This window comes from Aedes albopictus, chromosome 3 (genome assembly GCF_035046485.1).
Source record: "Aedes albopictus strain Foshan chromosome 3, AalbF5, whole genome shotgun sequence".
NCBI lineage: Eukaryota > Metazoa > Arthropoda > Insecta > Diptera > Culicidae > Aedes > Aedes albopictus.
The window spans coordinates 445,667,862-445,685,647 of record NC_085138.1 but is presented as its reverse complement, the minus strand read 5'-3'; the positions used below and the strand labels follow the sequence as shown (position 1 = coordinate 445,685,647).

Below are 17,786 nucleotides of genomic sequence, written 5' to 3'. Positions count from 1 at the left end.
GTAACGTTGCATATGTATCCGTGGTTCCTGGACCAATCCGGAGTCTACTTTTTTATTATAAACCTTTGGGACATTCAAGTTCATCTAAACTGTTCAATAAAGAAGTCCTTCAAATCTACAAAAAAAATTTGTGTTTTCACCATAAATAATCGCATTGAAGCTCTTGAAATGTCAAATGTCATTTAGATATACTATGGGAATGTTCCAGGTCAGCCAAACAATCTTTGAGTTCAGAACTTCAGGTCTACACTCGTAACATCAGCTATATATGACATACTGAGTAACGTTTCATAATCAATCAATTACTAATATATTATCCCTTCAGATAGATACTGAAGGATCGCTATACCCAGTTTTGCCGTGCCAGAAGCGTTTCTTTAAATGGTCCATGAAACCTTTATATTTTCTTCCAAATATGCAGGGTGTGTGATATATAATTAAACAAATGTTTGTTGTACCATGTGTAGTATGTAGAACCTAATAGTAGAGTAATTATAAAAATATGCGTAAAAAAAACAAATGACAAATGGATGATTTGGAATTGCTGGTTTATTCCAGTGCATTTACTAGCACTGATAGCCTACATAACAATTGGATTGACAGATGTGCTGAATAATAAATCGACAAAGCAGGCGAAGCCTCACTGCCTCAGGCTTGCTCGGCTTTGCCTTGATCGGTCTTCTTTTGGCGGATTTGGAGACGAACGGACGTGTCCGTGTCGCGCTCTGTGCTGGTGGAGGAGATTTAAAAATCAGATTCGGATCGAAGAAAGACTGTCTTCATTCGCGTACATTTGGCTTCCAGGCGGAAAGGATATTCACGACACGACACCATGATGTATTCGCGGAATACTCAACTTATTCCATCGAAACCGCTCTCTGAAGTCGTGTAGCCATCTCTCTTATCACATATGTCCTTTGGAGGAGAGTCAATATTTGATTAACATCACCCAACATGCCAAATGTTATGGTGTTCGTTTGATGCGATCGTGACTTTTCATATGTCGAGTCATGTTGTAGCTGTAAATAAAAAAAATCTGCTATGAAAATGAAAAATGAACAGCTACTTTTCATACTTTTTACTGGAACTGAATTCACAAACATCGCATTGATACATTTTTGGGCCGTGTACGTTTCTCTCATGTTCCACCAAGTGTTTTTTTGTCTTGAATGTCGTTTGACACATATCACATTCAAATGGCCTATCCTCCCCACTCAAGTGATCTGCTGCAATGTGCTTATACACAGCATGCCTGCAAGAAAAAGCAATCCGTTTTTTTTGTAACATTCTGGATAAATTTATATAATTGCTTACTTGGATACAAATAACTTTCGACACGTGGGGCAAGGAAATTTCCTTAGTTTGTCAATTGTACAGCTATGGATATGCAGTTGTTCTTTTCTTGAAAACGATTTATGGCATTTGTCACACTGGAACTCATTGTTTGAGACAGATTCCTTGGGAGCTTCAATGTCCTGCATTTTCTTGACATGTTTTTTCGTTTGCAAATGCAACTCCAAATGCTGTCTGAAATAGTTATGAATAGAATTATAATGTGGATTACAAATTCGGCTGACATTTCATGTATATCTACTTACGGACGAGAAAATGTTGCCCCACAGGGAACGCATTTAAATCTTCTTGGACCGTGTACAGATCTCATGTGGATGTTCAAATTATTCCTAAATCGAAATATTTTGTAGCATATTTTACACTCGAGTGACTGGTGATTTTTGGTACCGTCTTCTTTCTTAACTTCTGTAGCTTGAGTTGTGTTTGTATGCTCTTTGGCGTCTGGTAATGCTGCTGTTAGATCTATATTGCCATCAGTTCCAATTTTAATTTCTTCGATGTCCACCACTTCATCAGCCATCACATTTTGAATCGATTCTAGCAGTAGTCGAGCCTCTGATTCCTTTTCAGCCCGAATTTTGGAGTTCAGTGCGCTTTGTACTTCATGGCAGCGTTCTCGGAACTGATGAAATTCCATCAACTGTATTCGGCAGATGGAACAAACAGATTGGCTCATACGATCTCCTGAGAATATCTGAAAACACAACAATATCAAGGTAATGATAACGTTCACAAGCTGATGATTCAAGTTTGGTTTTGAACCTTTATCGAAAGATAATCCGTTATCCATTGTTGCAAACCCTCTTCGTTGTAAACGCTCTCGACCGATTCTTCGCTCAAGCAAAGTCTACATGTTTGAAACAAACTTTCGATATCCTCTGTATGATAGCTAGAGGTTTCTCGGATCTCACATTCAGGTTCGTCTTTAATGATCACTGACATCGTTATTCAGCTTACTATCGTATAATAAAACTTATAACAATAATCGATTAATCTTTAAGATGGATCAAATCGCAGGTTCACTCAAGGATCAAAATTTGTTTACATGCACCACTGTTTACATACAGTCACTATATATACAGTCTGGCGGATATAACTACTGGACCGGTGACAGTGTCCTGATGGAGAAGTGCTATACACACGCTCGTTGAAATCTACTCAAAAGTGAGTAGGATTCTACTCACTTTAGTATTTCATCGAAAATGTCAAAAACTGAGTGACATTATTTTTCCAAAGAGAGTAGATTTCTACTCAATTGCATTACACACTTAAATTAAATCACCGACCTCAGCAAACGGATTGCCGAGAATCCAACAGCCGAGAATCCGGTAACAGTTTTCACTGAATCTCGGTAAAAGTTTTACCGAGATGTCGTTAAAACTTTGCCGAGATCTCGGTAAACCAACTTTTTACCGAGATCTCGGTAAAGTTCACCGAGACTCGGTAATGGTTTACCGAAATCTCGGTAAAAATTTTACCGAGAATCAGTAAATAATTTACCGAGATATCAGCTGTTGAATTCTCGGTAAACCGTTTACCGAGATCAATTTCTGAATCTAAGTGTGTAGTTTGGGGATGAACTCACTTTTGAGTAGCATCATTCAAATTCATCTTCGGTAACGGTCAGCAGTTTGCCGTAAAGCTAAGTTTCGTGTTGCCAAGTAGAGCGCTCAAGTAAAATTCCCTCTTTTTCCGCAAGTAATTTTGACAACTGATCCAGTATGGGGAGAAACGTTACTTTTCCTTACGGAATAATAGCGCGGACAATTTTTCCGCAAGGAAAAGTGACAGCTCCATTTGATTTGCACGGGAGGCGTTATGAGTGTTACACTTTTATCCTTACTTGCCATCTGCGAACCGCTCAAGTAATTTTGAAGCGGAATCATTACTTGACCATTACTTGTCCTATCTTTTTGCACAGTACGTACGAAGTGGAAACTAGCCATAAAAATGAAATTTGCGGATAACTTTTTTTTTATGAATTTATCATTCTTTTAAGCGATAACTATTCCTGCATTACAAGGTAAGTAGTTTTCTTTAAATTTGATATTGTTTTGAAACATAATATTAAATATTCAAGGTTGTTAACCTTGAATAACCACTAAGCCGTAAAAATTGGCACCAAGCTGGTTCTATATTCATATGAAGAACAATGCCAACAGAGCTTTTCAGAACTACATCCTATAATAGATCTGCTAAAAAGCCACTTTTGGCGAAATATTCGGCTGATATACGGCCAGCTTCAATATGCGTACCGAGTCTCTGGTGAAAGAGCTGTCAAAAGTGGGTTAAGGAAAAAGAAAAAAAAAGTTATTTGTCTTCTTTATGTTTTGCTCCGGCCTTTCCATCGAAGTCTATTTTTTCTTCGATTTTTTCGGCCAGCTGATCCAGATTCGAACTGATAATCTTCGGGCTTGCTTTTTTCAAGTTTATTTCAGCACGTTTTCCATCTGCTCCATTGATGCAGCATGAGATCGGTTAGCTCAGCACCGTATTTGAGGAAAAGGAGGCAACAAGTTGGGACAGCATTGATGTTCCGAATCGAAATGTTTAGAATGATCCGCTGGTCGGATGTGGAATCGGGCACAAAGTGACCACATACGAAATGTATGAAATGATCGGGGAAATAGTTTTATGGATGGTGGTTCTGCGGGATATGCAGCTAGGGAAGTTTGGAAGGTTGACAAGGTTTCATAACAGGAGGAATCAAAATGCGACTCGTCGACTACTTTTGGTATTCATTTGTAGGTAAAAGCTCGGGTAAACCGATTACAGCTGCACAGGTAAATATCTGATGCATTCGTAATAGATGATCGAGGAAGCAGCTGTACATTAATTTGATGTTTAGTATAGTGGCGAGATGACGATAATCATCCAACACCCAATCTATCGCACAAAAGTTCCAATGATATTTCATTGTTCTCCGACGGTTCAGTTTTGTTTTGCTTCAAATCATCTCTGATTGATATAAACGTCATGTTCGCCAAGCCTTTTAACAGCACTGTCAGGCTTCTCATTCGGCTCACAGGCTCTGGATTTGCAAGCACTACAGTGTAGCGTAATAAACTAATATATGGCTTATTTTAGTGCTTACAATTTATAATGCCTGTGAGCATTTGAAAATCACATACAGAGCCTAATGACACGAAGAAGCTGTTGAATGACCTTTAGACCGCTTACGACAGTGCTTAGTGGTTACCTGGGGGATGTCGAACGACGGATCCAAGTTGACGGACAAGATGCCACTTATTTTTTCCTGCTAAAGGGTAGTACGCACCTGATAAGTACTGTGGAAAAAGATAGGCCAAGGAACGGTCAAGAAATGATTTCGCTGTTAAAATTTCTTGAGCGGTCCGCAGCTGGAAAGAAATGAAAATTGTGTAACGCTCGTAACGCCTGCCGGGCAAATCAAATGGAGCTGTCACTTTTCCTTGCGGAAAAGTATTCCGTTCAATTATTCCTCAAGGAAAAGTGACATTTCTTCCCATACTAATCAGATGTCAAAATTCCTCTGGTAATTAGGGGGATTTTTTCCGGAGTGCTTTTCTTAACAGGTGCGTACTAGACTTAAGTGATAATCATGGCAACAACAATTAAGTATAGAAAAGTACAATGAGCACCTTCCGTGTATAATTATATTTGTTGCTACACCTTATGTGTTGCTGACTTTGCTTTGGCGCACCTTAACCCGTTAACGCCCAAGGTGTCTCACAATTTAAATCTTCAAATAAATTTGTTATCAAAGGTCAAGTTCCAATAAAATAAGCATGATTTGATGAAAAAAATGAAAGTCTATGGTGTAGTTCCAGAAAAATTCATCATTGTAGGTCCTCAACATCTGATAATTTTCTTGAGTTCCACTTCAGCACAACTTCTACGCTATCGTTATATTCTGATCCGTATAGATAAAATGCAGCTCTAAACATGTGAGAGAGATGATAACCACTCCAAAAGAATAAAAAAGGACTTATAAATTTGGACAGAAATATAACCCGATAAACGCCCAAAAGTATGCAATGCATGGTTCTTGCAATTTCATGTAGTTTCGACTGCAGTGTTCAACATTTCTCATTTTTTTTAACAAATCAAATAAAGAGAGCTCACTATGCTGCACATAATCGCACAGTTGACAAAACCGCCACTGTAGTTTTCAACACACATTTGAAATTTTTATAATGAATAATGGAAGGTTTAAGATATTTTTTCACGTTGACATCTACCTAGTGATTAGATCTTGTGCTTTGTTGAATAAAATTGGTCACAATTATGCATATGTGATAGATATTAGCTTGTGAATGCTGACATCGCCAATGGTTGTTATGTCGACTGCATGGGCAGTATGTGTGGCATAAGCAAACGTTAAAATACTTTAGAAGTTAGATTTTACACAGATAATTATTTCTAATGAAGTAATTGAGTTTTTCCTTCAGTACCCCACAAACTCTCTTTACGTACTCACCATACGTAAACTTTTCAGATTTTTTTTTTATATTTAAAAAAGAAAATCGTGCTAAGTAATGTTCCATTTAATTTGTCTCCTTTGACAAATACGTATTTCGACCTCAACTATATGGTCGTCTTCGGTGTCTCGTATTTACAGGTATTCCACTAACACGCCCAGGTTCATCATCATTCCATGTTTTCCAACCAGATATACTCAGAAATCTCGGGAGGAATTGCTGTATAAATCCCGAGCGAGGATCCCGGCTCATAGAAAGAATTCCATTAGGATTCTCTGAATATGTTTCGACAGAACACTTTGAAAGTATACCAAAATGAATCTGTGAAGTAATTCCAGAAGAAATCTGTGAAAGAATTCTGGGTAAAATTTCTGAAAGAATCCTTTCAGGATTTTCTAAAGCAATTCTGGCAGAAATCCCTGAAGTTATTTCTGAAGGAATCCCGTAAAGAATACCTGATGTATTCCTTTGAGAGATTATGACAGGAATACCGACCAGAAGCTCAGCAGACATTCTTGCAAGAACCATAGAAGATGTCTCTATGATCTAGGGTTGCCTGAAAACAATATCGGAAGAAACATATATTTTTTCATTTTTTTTTCGGGAGGGATCCTTTAAGGAATAACAGCAGGAATCATGGAAGGCATTCCAGCACAAATCCCTGAAAGAATGCAGAAAAGAATAACTAACAGAATCCTTTCAGGATTTTCCAGAACAACGCCAGCAAAAATCCCTGAAGAGAACTCCGGAGCAATCCATACAGCAATCTCAGAAGCAATATCTGAAGGAATCTCGGGAATAAACCTGAGAAGATTCTCGAAAGGAATGCCTGAAGAAATCCTGGAAAGAATTCCTGAAGGTATCTAAAAATAGAACCTCAGTTCTTCTCTATTCTACCCTTCTCCCTACCGTCTACCCTAACCTTCTACTCCACTCCCTCTACTCTATCATTCACCCAAACCCTCTACCTGACCGTCTGCTCCACCTTTTATCCAACTCGCTACCCTACCATCTACCCTTTAGATACGCATATTGAATGGTATTATAGCTCAAACTACCATTCCGTGGCCACTAACTTGGGTATGGTCCACCATCTTGGGTTTCGAAATGGCGTCGGATATTCATTTTTGAGATCTACTCATGAAGCCCGATCGATAGATACCCACTCTTATTATGTGCCATCTTGGATATTCGTCGCCATCTTGGATTTCTAAACAGAGTCAAATATCGTTTTTTGACTTCTACTCATCATGCCCGATCGATAGATACCCATATTGCATAGTATTATAGATCAAACTACCATTCCGTGGCCGCCATCTTGGATATGGTCCGCCATCTTGGATATGGTCCGCCATCTTGGATTTCAAAATGGCGTAAAATATCGATTTTTTACTTCTACTCATCAAGCCCGATCGATAGATACCCATATTGCATAGGATCCGAAGCAGCATTGTCGTTAAAAAGCATATATTGTGGATTTTTGACCGCCATCTTGGAACCTAAGCCGCCATCTTGAATTTAAATATCCTTGCTACCACCTCCACATCCTAAGGAATGTGTGATTAACAATTCTGCCGAAGAAATGAACTGTAACTTATTAACCATTGTCAACATTTCAGGGAAATAACTTTTTTTTCGTATTGGAAATGATGCTCACAGATCGTGACAATGTGCATTCTTTGCAGCATCGTTTACGCCACCTAGTGAACCAGTCACATACTATATTGTCCACTATGAGCAAGGTATGGGTGTGGAGAACATCTTTTCTGAAGAAAGTATTTTAAAATTTTGCATAATTTTGAAGATATTCACATCCAAATGACTGTCCTATTTATAGGACGCTGGGCGTTCGGGGCATCTGTCCTATAAATAGGACGCTGGGCGGATATGGGTTAACAAAACGTCAAACGACGCGTCAGAGCATTTCCGTTTTCCCTTGTGCTTTTTTCATAACCGATTTTGTACTCGATCAGAGCGGACGCAATAAAGTGAACTCGTTGCAAAGTACCTCGCGTGTGTTGTAGTTTTTCTTTCGGCTGGTTTCCCTTTTTTCGCTATCGTCTCAAGTGTGCTTCCGTCCGGTGGAATTCCTCCCACATTAAGTAAGTTGTTTAAAATTGTGCCTTTCAACAAAAACTAATAAATATGCAAATGATTTTAGTTCCGGAACCTTCACCGTAGCCAGCATGAGGCCGACCAGCCCGAAAACCGAGAACCACTCCATACCATCCCCTTCATCCTAGATCATCACAATGGCATATGTCTTTGCAGATTTGGAATTAGTGTAACAAATCATTAATTGTAAAATTACTTCTAAATATATAAATAAACATGTTCTTTCATTATTTTGTATTTTTTTTATTAACTTTACGAATAAAACCTACCAAATTAAAATTATTGGAAATCTACTCACTTTTACAAATCGCAGTTTTAAAGTTACTCACTCTCTACTCACTTTTAGACAAATTCGCAAATTAAATACTCTAAAGAGAGTAGAGCCTGATTACTCTCTTTTGAGCTGTTCCACTTTCTACCAAAGTGAGTCGAATTCTACTCACTTTTGAGTAGATTTCAATGAGCGTGGCAGTTTGAAACTGTTGTTTGATTTGGGTGTTGGAAAATTGTACACTGAGCCAACTCTCCCGATCTTCGTTATCTGCAGGGGCGTCTCGTGACCCGTAAAGCTGACTGTGCACTTGAAAAGTTTTCACATGGGACTGTAGTATGAATGGAAAACAGCAGGAACCTGAACTCCGCTAGACAAGCGAATCCATCGACGATTTCGTCGAGAAAACTGCCTTGTTGTTTCAATTGATTAAACAGAGGGTTTTCTACCGCCATCAGTTTAAGCCTCTTTAGTCTTTGCTCGCTCATTGTAACTGAAGATAGGTTCTTATTCTTTTGAGATGGAAAAACTCCTTCTCTTAAGGCAGCATCCATTTATTACGTAACGCTAAAATCGACATTTCCAGACCCCCCCTCCCCCCTCCGTAACGCTTTTTTGTATGAAAACCCTAAAATTTTTGTATGGACCGTAACGCTAGGCCATACTCCCCCCCTCCCCCTAGAGCGTTACGTAATTTGTGGATGGCGCCTAATCGGAATTTGGGAAGCGAGAGTAGACATTGCCCACCAATTGTTAAGGAATTTTTCGGAATAACTTTTGAACTTCGAAGAATCCATTCAGAAGTGGATAACTGACACTGAAGAAGTGAAACACCAATTGCACAATTATGGGTCACTCTGTAACTCTGTAACTTAGACGATTCGAGATGCGGTACAAGCTTTTCCTCAATCGACCTCCTGGCAAACGAATTGCTGGAGTAGATTGTCTACGATATCGCGCTCCATTTTCCTTTGAATGTTGCTAGAAAATGAAACCGTACATCAGAAAAAACTCCTACAAGAGTTCCTCTGAAATTCTTTCATAAGAGTCCCGAGAATTTCTTCAGGAGTTGAGTTTCCCAAGAATTCTTCCAGGAATTTCTCTACAAGTTCCTCCAGGAGTTCCTCGGAGTACAGGAGTTCCACGGCAATTCCTCCAGGACTTCCTCGTTAATTCCTCCAGGTGATCTTCGGGAATTCCACAAGGAGCTCTTAGGAAATTCCTCCACAAGTTCTTCGGGAACTTATCTAGGGGTTCATCAGGGGTTCCCCGGCATTTTTTTCCAGAAGTTCCCCGGAAATTCCTCCAGGAATGCCTCGGGAATTCTTTCAGGAATTCCCCGGAAATTCCTACAGGAGTTTCTCGGGAATTCCTCTAGGACTTCATCGGGAATTCCTCTAGGAGATCGTCAGCAGTTTCTCGGAAATTCTTCTAGGAGTTTCGGGAATTCCTGCAGAAGAACCTCGGGAGTTACTCCAGAAGATTCTCGTAAATTCTTCCAGGAGTTCCACGAGAATTCCTTCAGATGATCATCGAAAAATCCCCCAGGTGTTTCTCAGAAAAATCCCTCAGGAGATCCATGGAAATCCTTAAGGGAATCTACGAGAATTTGTCCAAAAGATCCTCAACAATTCCTCTAAGACAGGCCTGCCCAACCTTTAACGATCGCGGGCCATATTTTACACTCCACACCTGTTGACGGGCCAGAATTGAAATTTTATAATCCATACGTTTTCTTGAAACTTTTCTTAGCATTTCTTGCCAAGGCTATGGCTAATTCCTATAAATCCAAATTCGTTCAAATTCTGGAATAATTTTGGAGTTGGTGAAGATATTGTAAAAAGTTGTCTTCATAAACGAAGATTCGTATTTTTTGTGTTGTCCCAGAACTTGCCGGAATTTTGAGATTATAGCCACATAAATAAAATCTCAAAAATACACAAGAATTGTTATTGAATCTTCTATGAATTTTAAGATTTTTTTTCCTTCCGCTGTTGGAGAAAATTAAGCCATTGCGCACAATAAACTGAAGTTTTGAACCGAATTTCTGAAAATGAGTAGAATTACTTTGAGGTTACGCTGACATGTTTGTTTTTAAATTGCAATGTGCAATGTCAGCCAGAATTCTGAAAATTTTGCAAACATTTCAAAGTTCATTGTGAAAATTTGAGGCCTCCCTTGGCCGAAATTCTTACAGAACTCAATATAACTGATTGAAAATCTTTGAAAATTTACCTAAAAATATATGTCAAACTTGTTTTGAAAATATAATTCATTGGAAAAAGAGAAACATTCAAAATAATTGCTCCACCGGCCAAAAGTCATAACTTTTCTTCATTCGTGCCGCGGGCCGCATGAAATGTCCTCGCGGGCCGGATGCGGCCCGCGGGCCGTACGTTGAGCAGCCCTGCTCTAGGAGTTTCTTTAGAATTCATTCACGGATCCTCAGGAATTCCTTCAAGAGATTCTCCGGTATTTCTACAGGAGATCCTCGGTACATTCCTTCCAGGAGTTCTTCGGGAATTCTTGCATGAGTTCCTCGGGAGTTCCTCCAGAAAATTCCTTCAGGAATTCCTTAAAAAGTTTCTCGGGAAAACCCAGGAGTTCCTTGGGAAATCCTCTTGGGATTCCTCGGTAATTTCCCGAGGAGTTACATGTTTCTCGGGAATCCCTCCACGAATTCAACGAGCAGTTTTTTCATAGTTTCTCGAGGTTCTTTTGCGGCAGTTCTTCGGGAATTCCTCTTGGTCCCCAGAAAACCTACTGTAAGAGTTTTCTGGGAATTCCCGACGATTAGGTAAGATCCAGATGAATTTCTGATAAACTACTGAAATATTTCCCGAGAATCTTCTGGAAGAATTCCCGAGAAAATGATAGAGGGATTCTCGATGAACTTCTGGAGGAGTTCCTAGTTCCTAGTTTTTTGGGGATTCTTCTAGAAGTTACACCATAATTCTTTCAGAGTTCCTCGGGAATTTCTCCTCGAGTTCCTCGGAAATTCTTCAAGAGATTCTCGGGTATGTCTCTAGGTGTTTCGGGAATTCCTCCAGGAGTTTCTTGATAATTCTCAAAGGAGATTTTTTTGGGAGATCCCGTGTAACTTCTAGAGAAATCCCAAAAAAAAAAATCCGATGAACTCCAGGAGGAATCTCCGAGGAACTCCTAGAAGAATTCCGAGGAGTACATGAAGCAATTTTCCAATAAATTTTCTAGCAACTCCTATGGGAATTTAAGAGGATTTCATAGAAGAATTCTCAAGGAATTTCTGAAGAACTCCTGAAAAAGTTGTTGGCAAACTCCTGGAGGAATTTGCAAGGAACTTCTGAAGAAAATTCGGAGGAACTCATGTAGAATTTCCCGAGGAGCTTCTAGAAGAATTTTCAAGGAACTCCTGGTGGAATTCCCAAGGAACTCCTAAAAGGATTCTCAAGGAACCCCTAAAGGAATTCTCGAAAACCTGCTGGATTAATTTCCGAGGAACTCCTGAAGAAATTCTCTTGGAACTCCAGAATGAATACCCGAGGAGTTCTTAGATGAATTCTCGAGAAACTCCTAGTAGAGTTTCTGAGTTATTCCGGTGAAATTTCTGAGGAACTTCTGGAAGAATTTCCAAGGAACTCTTGGAGGAAAGGAATTCCCGAGGCGCTCCAGAGGAATTCTCAAAGAACTCCTTGAAGGAATTTCTGAAGGAATTCCCGAGTAACTCCTGGAGGAATAAAAAAAACTCTAGGAGAAATTCTCGAGGAATACATGAAGAAATTTTCTGGGAGCTCCTGAAAGGATTCCCGACGAGCTGCTGGAGACATTTTCGAGGAATTCAGGTAGGATTTCTTGAGGAACTCCCAGAAGAATTTTTGAGGAACTTCTGGAGAAAATACCGAGGAACTCCCGGAGTAATTCGCTTGGAACTCCTGGAGGAATTTCCGAGGAACTCCTAGATGAATTCTCGAGCAACTCTTGGTGGAATTCCTGAGAAACTTCTGGGAGAATTTCTGAGGAACTCTTAAAGGATTTACTGAGGAATTCCCGAGGAACTCCTAAAGGAATTCTCGAGGAACACCAATTCCCGAAGAACTCCAGGATGAATTCCCGAGGAACTTCTGGGAGAATTTCCGAAGCCCTCCAGAAAAAAAAAATCGGCAAACTCCTGGAGGAATTTCCAGGAAACTGAAAGAATTCCTGAGGTACCCCAGGTGGAATATCCGAAGAACACCTCCAAGAATTCCTGAGGTATTCCTGATGAAATCCTGTAGAAATTCCCGTGGAACTTTAAGAGAGATTCTCGAGGGACTACTGGAGAAATCTTAACAGGCTTGAACAAATCTTCGGATAAGTCTGCGGAAAATTCTGGATGAAGCACTGTTTAAAATTCAAACGAAGTTCTGGGGAGAATTTCCGATAATATCCGATACCTTGGTAATATTCTAGAAGCAACCTCTGTTTTTGGAGATTTTTGAAATATTGAAGAATACCCAGTTCAATTCCCAGAGGAATTTTGTTGATGCAAATTTTATATTGTGTAAACAATTGCGGATGAAAAAATAAATCAAAAGATAAGCATACTTCCTAAAATTTCCATGACATGGTGGTCGTCTAATTTGATTCGTATTTTAACTAAAAACTGCTTCAAAAGTTCTGCCAATAGGCTCCTAAAGGCCTATCTCAATTTCTGCATAATTCGATCAAGCATTGATTAAAACGACATGTTTACTCATTTTTTAAGTATTCCTATTAGGTAAAGGCCATAAAATATATTTTCAAAAATTTTAATAATTTTTGCAACACTCCTTGTTTAGCACTCAATTTTGGGTAAATTTTGTTTACCGTGTATGTCAAACAGGAACATTTGTTGTCAAAAGTGAGCCAATGTGGTGTCTTTTGCAACCCGCCGTTTCATTTTCGTTACGTCAAGGTTGACCTCGAATGTCAAACAAGACTTGCTCATCATTATTTTATTTTCGAGTTTATTAACTCAAGAGCAAATTTTCAATCCGACCTAAGTAACAAAATAAACAAAAATGAGATTTTTGCATATAATGATACCTAACGGACTGCTTAACACTGTTATGCAAGGACAAAAGTTAAAAGTAGTCAAAAACCTTAGAAATTTCAAAAATCAAATTGACTCAAGTAACATACTGAGCACTTTTCGTATGTGTCGCTTTGTCGGTACAATGACTTATGTAACGCGCATAACTCTCAAGCGACGTAACAGTGCCGTCAAAAAGACCTAACAACCAAAATGTTGTCAACATAAATCATAATTGTTTACGTCAAAACTAAAACTGACCTTAATTAAATCACCTGTACAATCCCCAGCGGGTTACCTTCTATAAGAGACTCGTTCGATATTTTCCAGGACTCGCTTGATGAATCGCACCAGAAAGTAAGTCAGATATTTCCTTAAAAACATAAATAATTCTCCCACCGCTACTTTGGGATTGTCGCCATCGAGATCGCCATAAATCATCCTGGCATTGTACTAATAAATTTGAAATCTTCTCAGGGAGACCGTTCGATGGCAGATCCGGATGATGGTGTACCGAATATGCAAATATATCTACTCGGTGTACCGATATCTAAACATCGCCAAGCCTCTGTACCCGGAACACTTTGGTAAGCTTGAGTGCCTCGAACCGACCACCAGTCCTCGATTCACAGGGGCGATGTTGCTGACCACAAACTTTTTGGTGAAGTAAGTAACTTGTTCAAATTATCGTTAGTTTAACTAATAAACTCCATTCCTCATTTCATCCAGTTCGAGGTGGGTCTGGCACTAAAAGCCTTGTGTCGCCAGAGATGGCCCGTTGCTTGTCCGACGAAGTGAAATCCCATAGAAATCTTTCTGGTAGCGAACCGATCACAGCTGTGCAGGAAGAAACACGGTATCAATCGCTGGCGTTATTATTAAGGGAATGTGAGAGAAGAACCGGGAGGTGCAGGTGAAAATCCTCCTTATTAAAAAAAAACTCAAACCCAACGACCAGGACGCTAATGCCATCAGAGACGTGCAAAAACATCGAGAACTATATTCAGTATGGGTGCTCACGAACAGTATCAGAACCATACAGTGACCACGAACTCTGTATTATCTTGGAATATCTCAATTTCTGGACATATGGATACGATGTCGGGGATCTCGTTCATCCTGATCGATTTCCAGCACACATTGGTGAAGTTCATGAAGTTATTGTTTGTTCTGAAAACACTGAAAAAATAAACCGATTCCATTGCCTTCCAGAAGCTCAACTGCGTCAGTCAAACTTGAGATAAAATGTCTGTTTTTTTTTAAATAATTATCAATAAAGGAAATATTTACCACAGTATGCATCTATGAAAGGGGGTTCGCTGGACACTTAGCTATCCGAAATATACCTAGGATACCACCAGGGTAATTATATATAATTCATCTCATCAGCTTTTAAATTAATCATTTAATGTATCAATGAGGAAGTGATAAAGTTTGAATTTTTATTTTTTGTTATGATATCTGATTTTATATTGTTCAATGCTATGAGTTTGTCAGTGACTAATTTTTGCAGATATATTTTTATTAATCAGCAACGCTATGATTACGGCCAAGATACCTTTGAGTCGCAAATGGAGTACCATGTTCTTTTGTGGGCTTCGTGACTGTGAGGTTAGCGGCGTCAGTAGTCTAGCCGTTTCGAAAGCCTAAGAGTGTGGATTCGATTCCCGCTTTAGTCGGGGAAACCTTTCGTCCAACGAAAAATTCTCCCCTGGACCAATGAATGTTTTCTGTGTTGTCAGTTGTCTCATGTTAGTGATCGTTCAATATGTGCAACCTCTGGTTGAAGACGGTGCAGTTTTTGTTTTCCATAAGAAAGAATCAAGTCTGGCGTTCGCTATTCAAATCGATGCCAGAAGTTTCTAAGATAACTAAACAAAAACTGTATCAAAATCGGTACTTTTTTGCCTCTTAATGGCAATGGAGTAATGCGTCATGCACTACACTAAGGATATGGGTAATGTAAGAATAGATCTAAAAATTGGTCGCAGTGATATACTCAAACAGGAATAAAGAATGGGCTGTAGAAAAAAACTGCGATAAAAAAATCGCCCCGCACCAAATATACTATGCTCAAAACGCTTATAAGACCAGTACTGCCGTGAATCGCATATCTGTCCCATTTGCATAGGAAATCCAGCAAAGATGGGACTGATATGCGATTCACGGCAGAGTATTTCTCTATGGATACAAGATATAGACCATGATCGAGGATCGGCAAGCACCCGGAATATTCGAGCCACGCGTGTTAAGGATGATCTTCGGTGGTGTGCAGCGGAAAATAAACCACGAGCTCGCTGCACTCTACGGCGAACCCAGCATCCAGAAGGTTATCAAGGTCGGAAGGATACGGTGGGCAGGGCATGTAGCAAGAATGCCGGTAAACAACCCTGCTAAGTTGGTGTTCGAAATTGATCCGGCTGGCACAAGAAGGCGTGAAGTGCAGAGATCACAATGGGTGGACCGATTGGAGCTTGGTTTGGCGAACATTGGGTGTGACCGAGGATGGCGTACTTGATTAAGAGCTATCCTAATTATAATGTTGTGCAAATAAATGTATGTATGTATCTCTAAAATATCTCTTACAATTCATTAGGTATTTTTGACACTACTACTAACTAGTGCAACAATAACCCGTAACGTGGGTAGATCACCTTAGAATGGTGCGTTGCGGTGTAAGATCTACCAAATCAAATTTTGATCTTGATATTTACCGTATTTATAAATATTCCAAGATCAAAGTTTGATGCTTTTTTGTGTTTTGTAGTTAATTTTGTTTAAATGTACTGCTAATCAACATTTTATTTCAGCAGGTTTGAGGAAAATTTATCGCATGATATAAATAATATTGTAAAAATATGTAACTGTGGCGAGCGTATCACTAATATGTAGCTTATTTGACGTACGTTGTTAATATTATTTTATATTTCAGATTATCAACCGAAGAATCTAGTAATTCAACCAAATGCCATCAAGACGACGAGGAAGCCATGATGAATCGGGCAGACAACTGATTCGAAGAAGACTTACCGTGGTGTGCCTGAACGTTGACCAAGCGTATTCTTTGGAGTTTACCCTTCCACTAACAACACCCAAAGTCCCGTGACACCTAGGCCTGAGAGATCGTAGAGTTGTCTACATTTTTCATAGGTGTCCAAAACTAACCATCCTTCCCCATCCCTCAGCAGTCGCAAGGACGTGGCCAGGACAGTGCTCGACCATTGGAGGATTGCGTCAGTCTTGTCTAAGAGTCAGAGATTAGTCCCAAATCTTTGTGCTTTGGTTCGGACGGGAAGGAGGCAACCCTCATAACAGCGGTCTAGGACTGTACCACCTACGAATTTGTGCGACTCGCTTAATGCTAATGCTAATGCTAATGCTAATGCTACTACTAACTAGTGCAACAATCTCACAATCCACTTCGATTGCATTGCACACTGGTTTCTTAATTGGGAAATCGGCGGTGGCCAGCCGAAAGATTCAGAATAGTCGCCGGATATTTACGAGCTGGTTTCCATGGCGAAAGCAGTGGTCCTCTGCTCGTTTTCCTTCTCCTTCCTAAGTCGACACTCTGGACTTGCGGGATCCTTCTGCGATCCTCGTCCATCTTTAGCTTCATGATCCTGCGAATGTACGACGGGGCTTGGAAGTACCACTTACTGCTCCCTGCTGTGAGGCGATTACACATATTGTTCAGCTTTTTCCAGCTACATCTCCTACATCGTTTTGAAAGGGAGTCGAGCTTTCCGGTCATCCGGTTTCTGGTGAATTTGAGCGATCCTAATAAAACACAAACTATATTTAAAAAAAAACATTTTTTTTTTCCTTTAGTTGCAAACTCACCTTGACTAGAGCTGATTTTATGGCCGGTAAATCATTGCTGGAATGGAAAAAACAAGTAAATAATAAATGAAATTATTCTACAACACCTAAAAAATACCTTTTTTGTCGGATGAATGATTTGACCTAAGTGCCAAATCAACATTCCGATCGACGTATTTACCTGGCTTAACCAACATGACAGCTGGCTACATGACGTAACTAGACCGACGAAAGCAACATAAATTTGCGTAACGCGACGTAACGCACGTGACGTAAGAAACCGACAAGTTTCAGAATGACTTAACAAAATGTCCTAATTGTGTTTTCGGACACCAAATGTCGTAAACATATTTTTCTGTAAAAAAATAATGTTCTGCTATATTTTATCTAGATTTTAATAAAGGAAACAATAATTGATGATGATTGGAATCATTTATGTGTATTGAACATATTGGTTTCGGTGAGATCGTTAAATAGGAATCAAAAATAAAACCCACAACTTTGAATTCGATTTTCTCGATAATATCAAAATGTCACTTAGGTCAGATTGAAAATTTGCTCTTGAACTATTCTGTTATTGTTCAAGTTCGGAAAAAATACCATTGAGATCAGAAAACCAAGCTCTTTCGTGTTATGCACCAAAAGCGCGAAAATATTTTTCATTTTAGGACCCTATTACCGAAAAGTTAGGAAAAGTTTTAAACGTTTAAAATTTTATCTACAAAAAATGGAACGC

General features: G+C 39.4%; 1 protein-coding gene and 2 long non-coding RNA genes across 4 annotated transcripts; 1 reads left to right on the top strand and 2 right to left on the bottom strand.

The window, feature by feature from the left end:
• Positions 1-527: 527 nt before the first annotated feature.
• On the bottom strand, positions 528-2,461 carry LOC109407591 (zinc finger protein 391). Of its 2 annotated transcripts, none has more exons than XM_062856703.1 (5): positions 2,116-2,461; positions 1,599-2,047; positions 1,315-1,527; positions 1,102-1,252; positions 528-1,019 (listed from the first exon to the last, which is right to left on the bottom strand). In XM_062856703.1, exons 1-5 carry the CDS (start codon positions 2,293-2,295, stop codon positions 858-860), a joined length of 1,155 nt encoding a protein of 384 aa, XP_062712687.1. In that variant the 5' UTR covers positions 2,296-2,461; the 3' UTR covers positions 528-857. The 2 variants fall into 2 exon arrangements, with proteins under 2 accessions (XP_062712687.1, XP_029731940.2); XM_029876080.2 differs by having other exon boundaries at positions 1,076-1,252; positions 2,116-2,457.
• Positions 2,462-8,888: 6,427 nt separating this feature from the next.
• On the top strand, positions 8,889-14,522 carry LOC134289920 (uncharacterized). The gene is made up of 3 exons (XR_009998756.1): positions 8,889-13,585; positions 13,706-13,894; positions 13,958-14,522. It is a non-coding gene; the product is annotated as an uncharacterized LOC134289920 (long non-coding RNA).
• A 1,490-nt stretch (positions 14,523-16,012) lies between these two features.
• Positions 16,013-17,351, bottom strand: LOC115268080 (uncharacterized). The gene is made up of 3 exons (XR_003898135.2): positions 17,169-17,351; positions 17,072-17,108; positions 16,013-17,008 (listed from the first exon to the last, which is right to left on the bottom strand). It is a non-coding gene; the product is annotated as an uncharacterized LOC115268080 (long non-coding RNA).
• Between the last annotated feature and the right edge of the window lie 435 nt (positions 17,352-17,786).

Bases quoted from the DNA above. Each gene is read 5' to 3' on its own strand.
- LOC109407591 (XM_062856703.1), bottom strand. From the start codon at position 2,295: ATGTCAGTGATCATTAAAGACGAACCTGAATGTGAGATCCGAGAAACC. The intron at 1,528-1,598 runs GTAAGTAGATAT...TAACTATTTCAG, and splicing joins GGGGCAACATTTTCTCGTCC to ACAGCATTTGGAGTTGCATT. The intron at 1,253-1,314 runs GTAAGCAATTAT...TTTTTCTTGCAG, and splicing joins CGAAAGTTATTTGTATCCAA to GCATGCTGTGTATAAGCACA.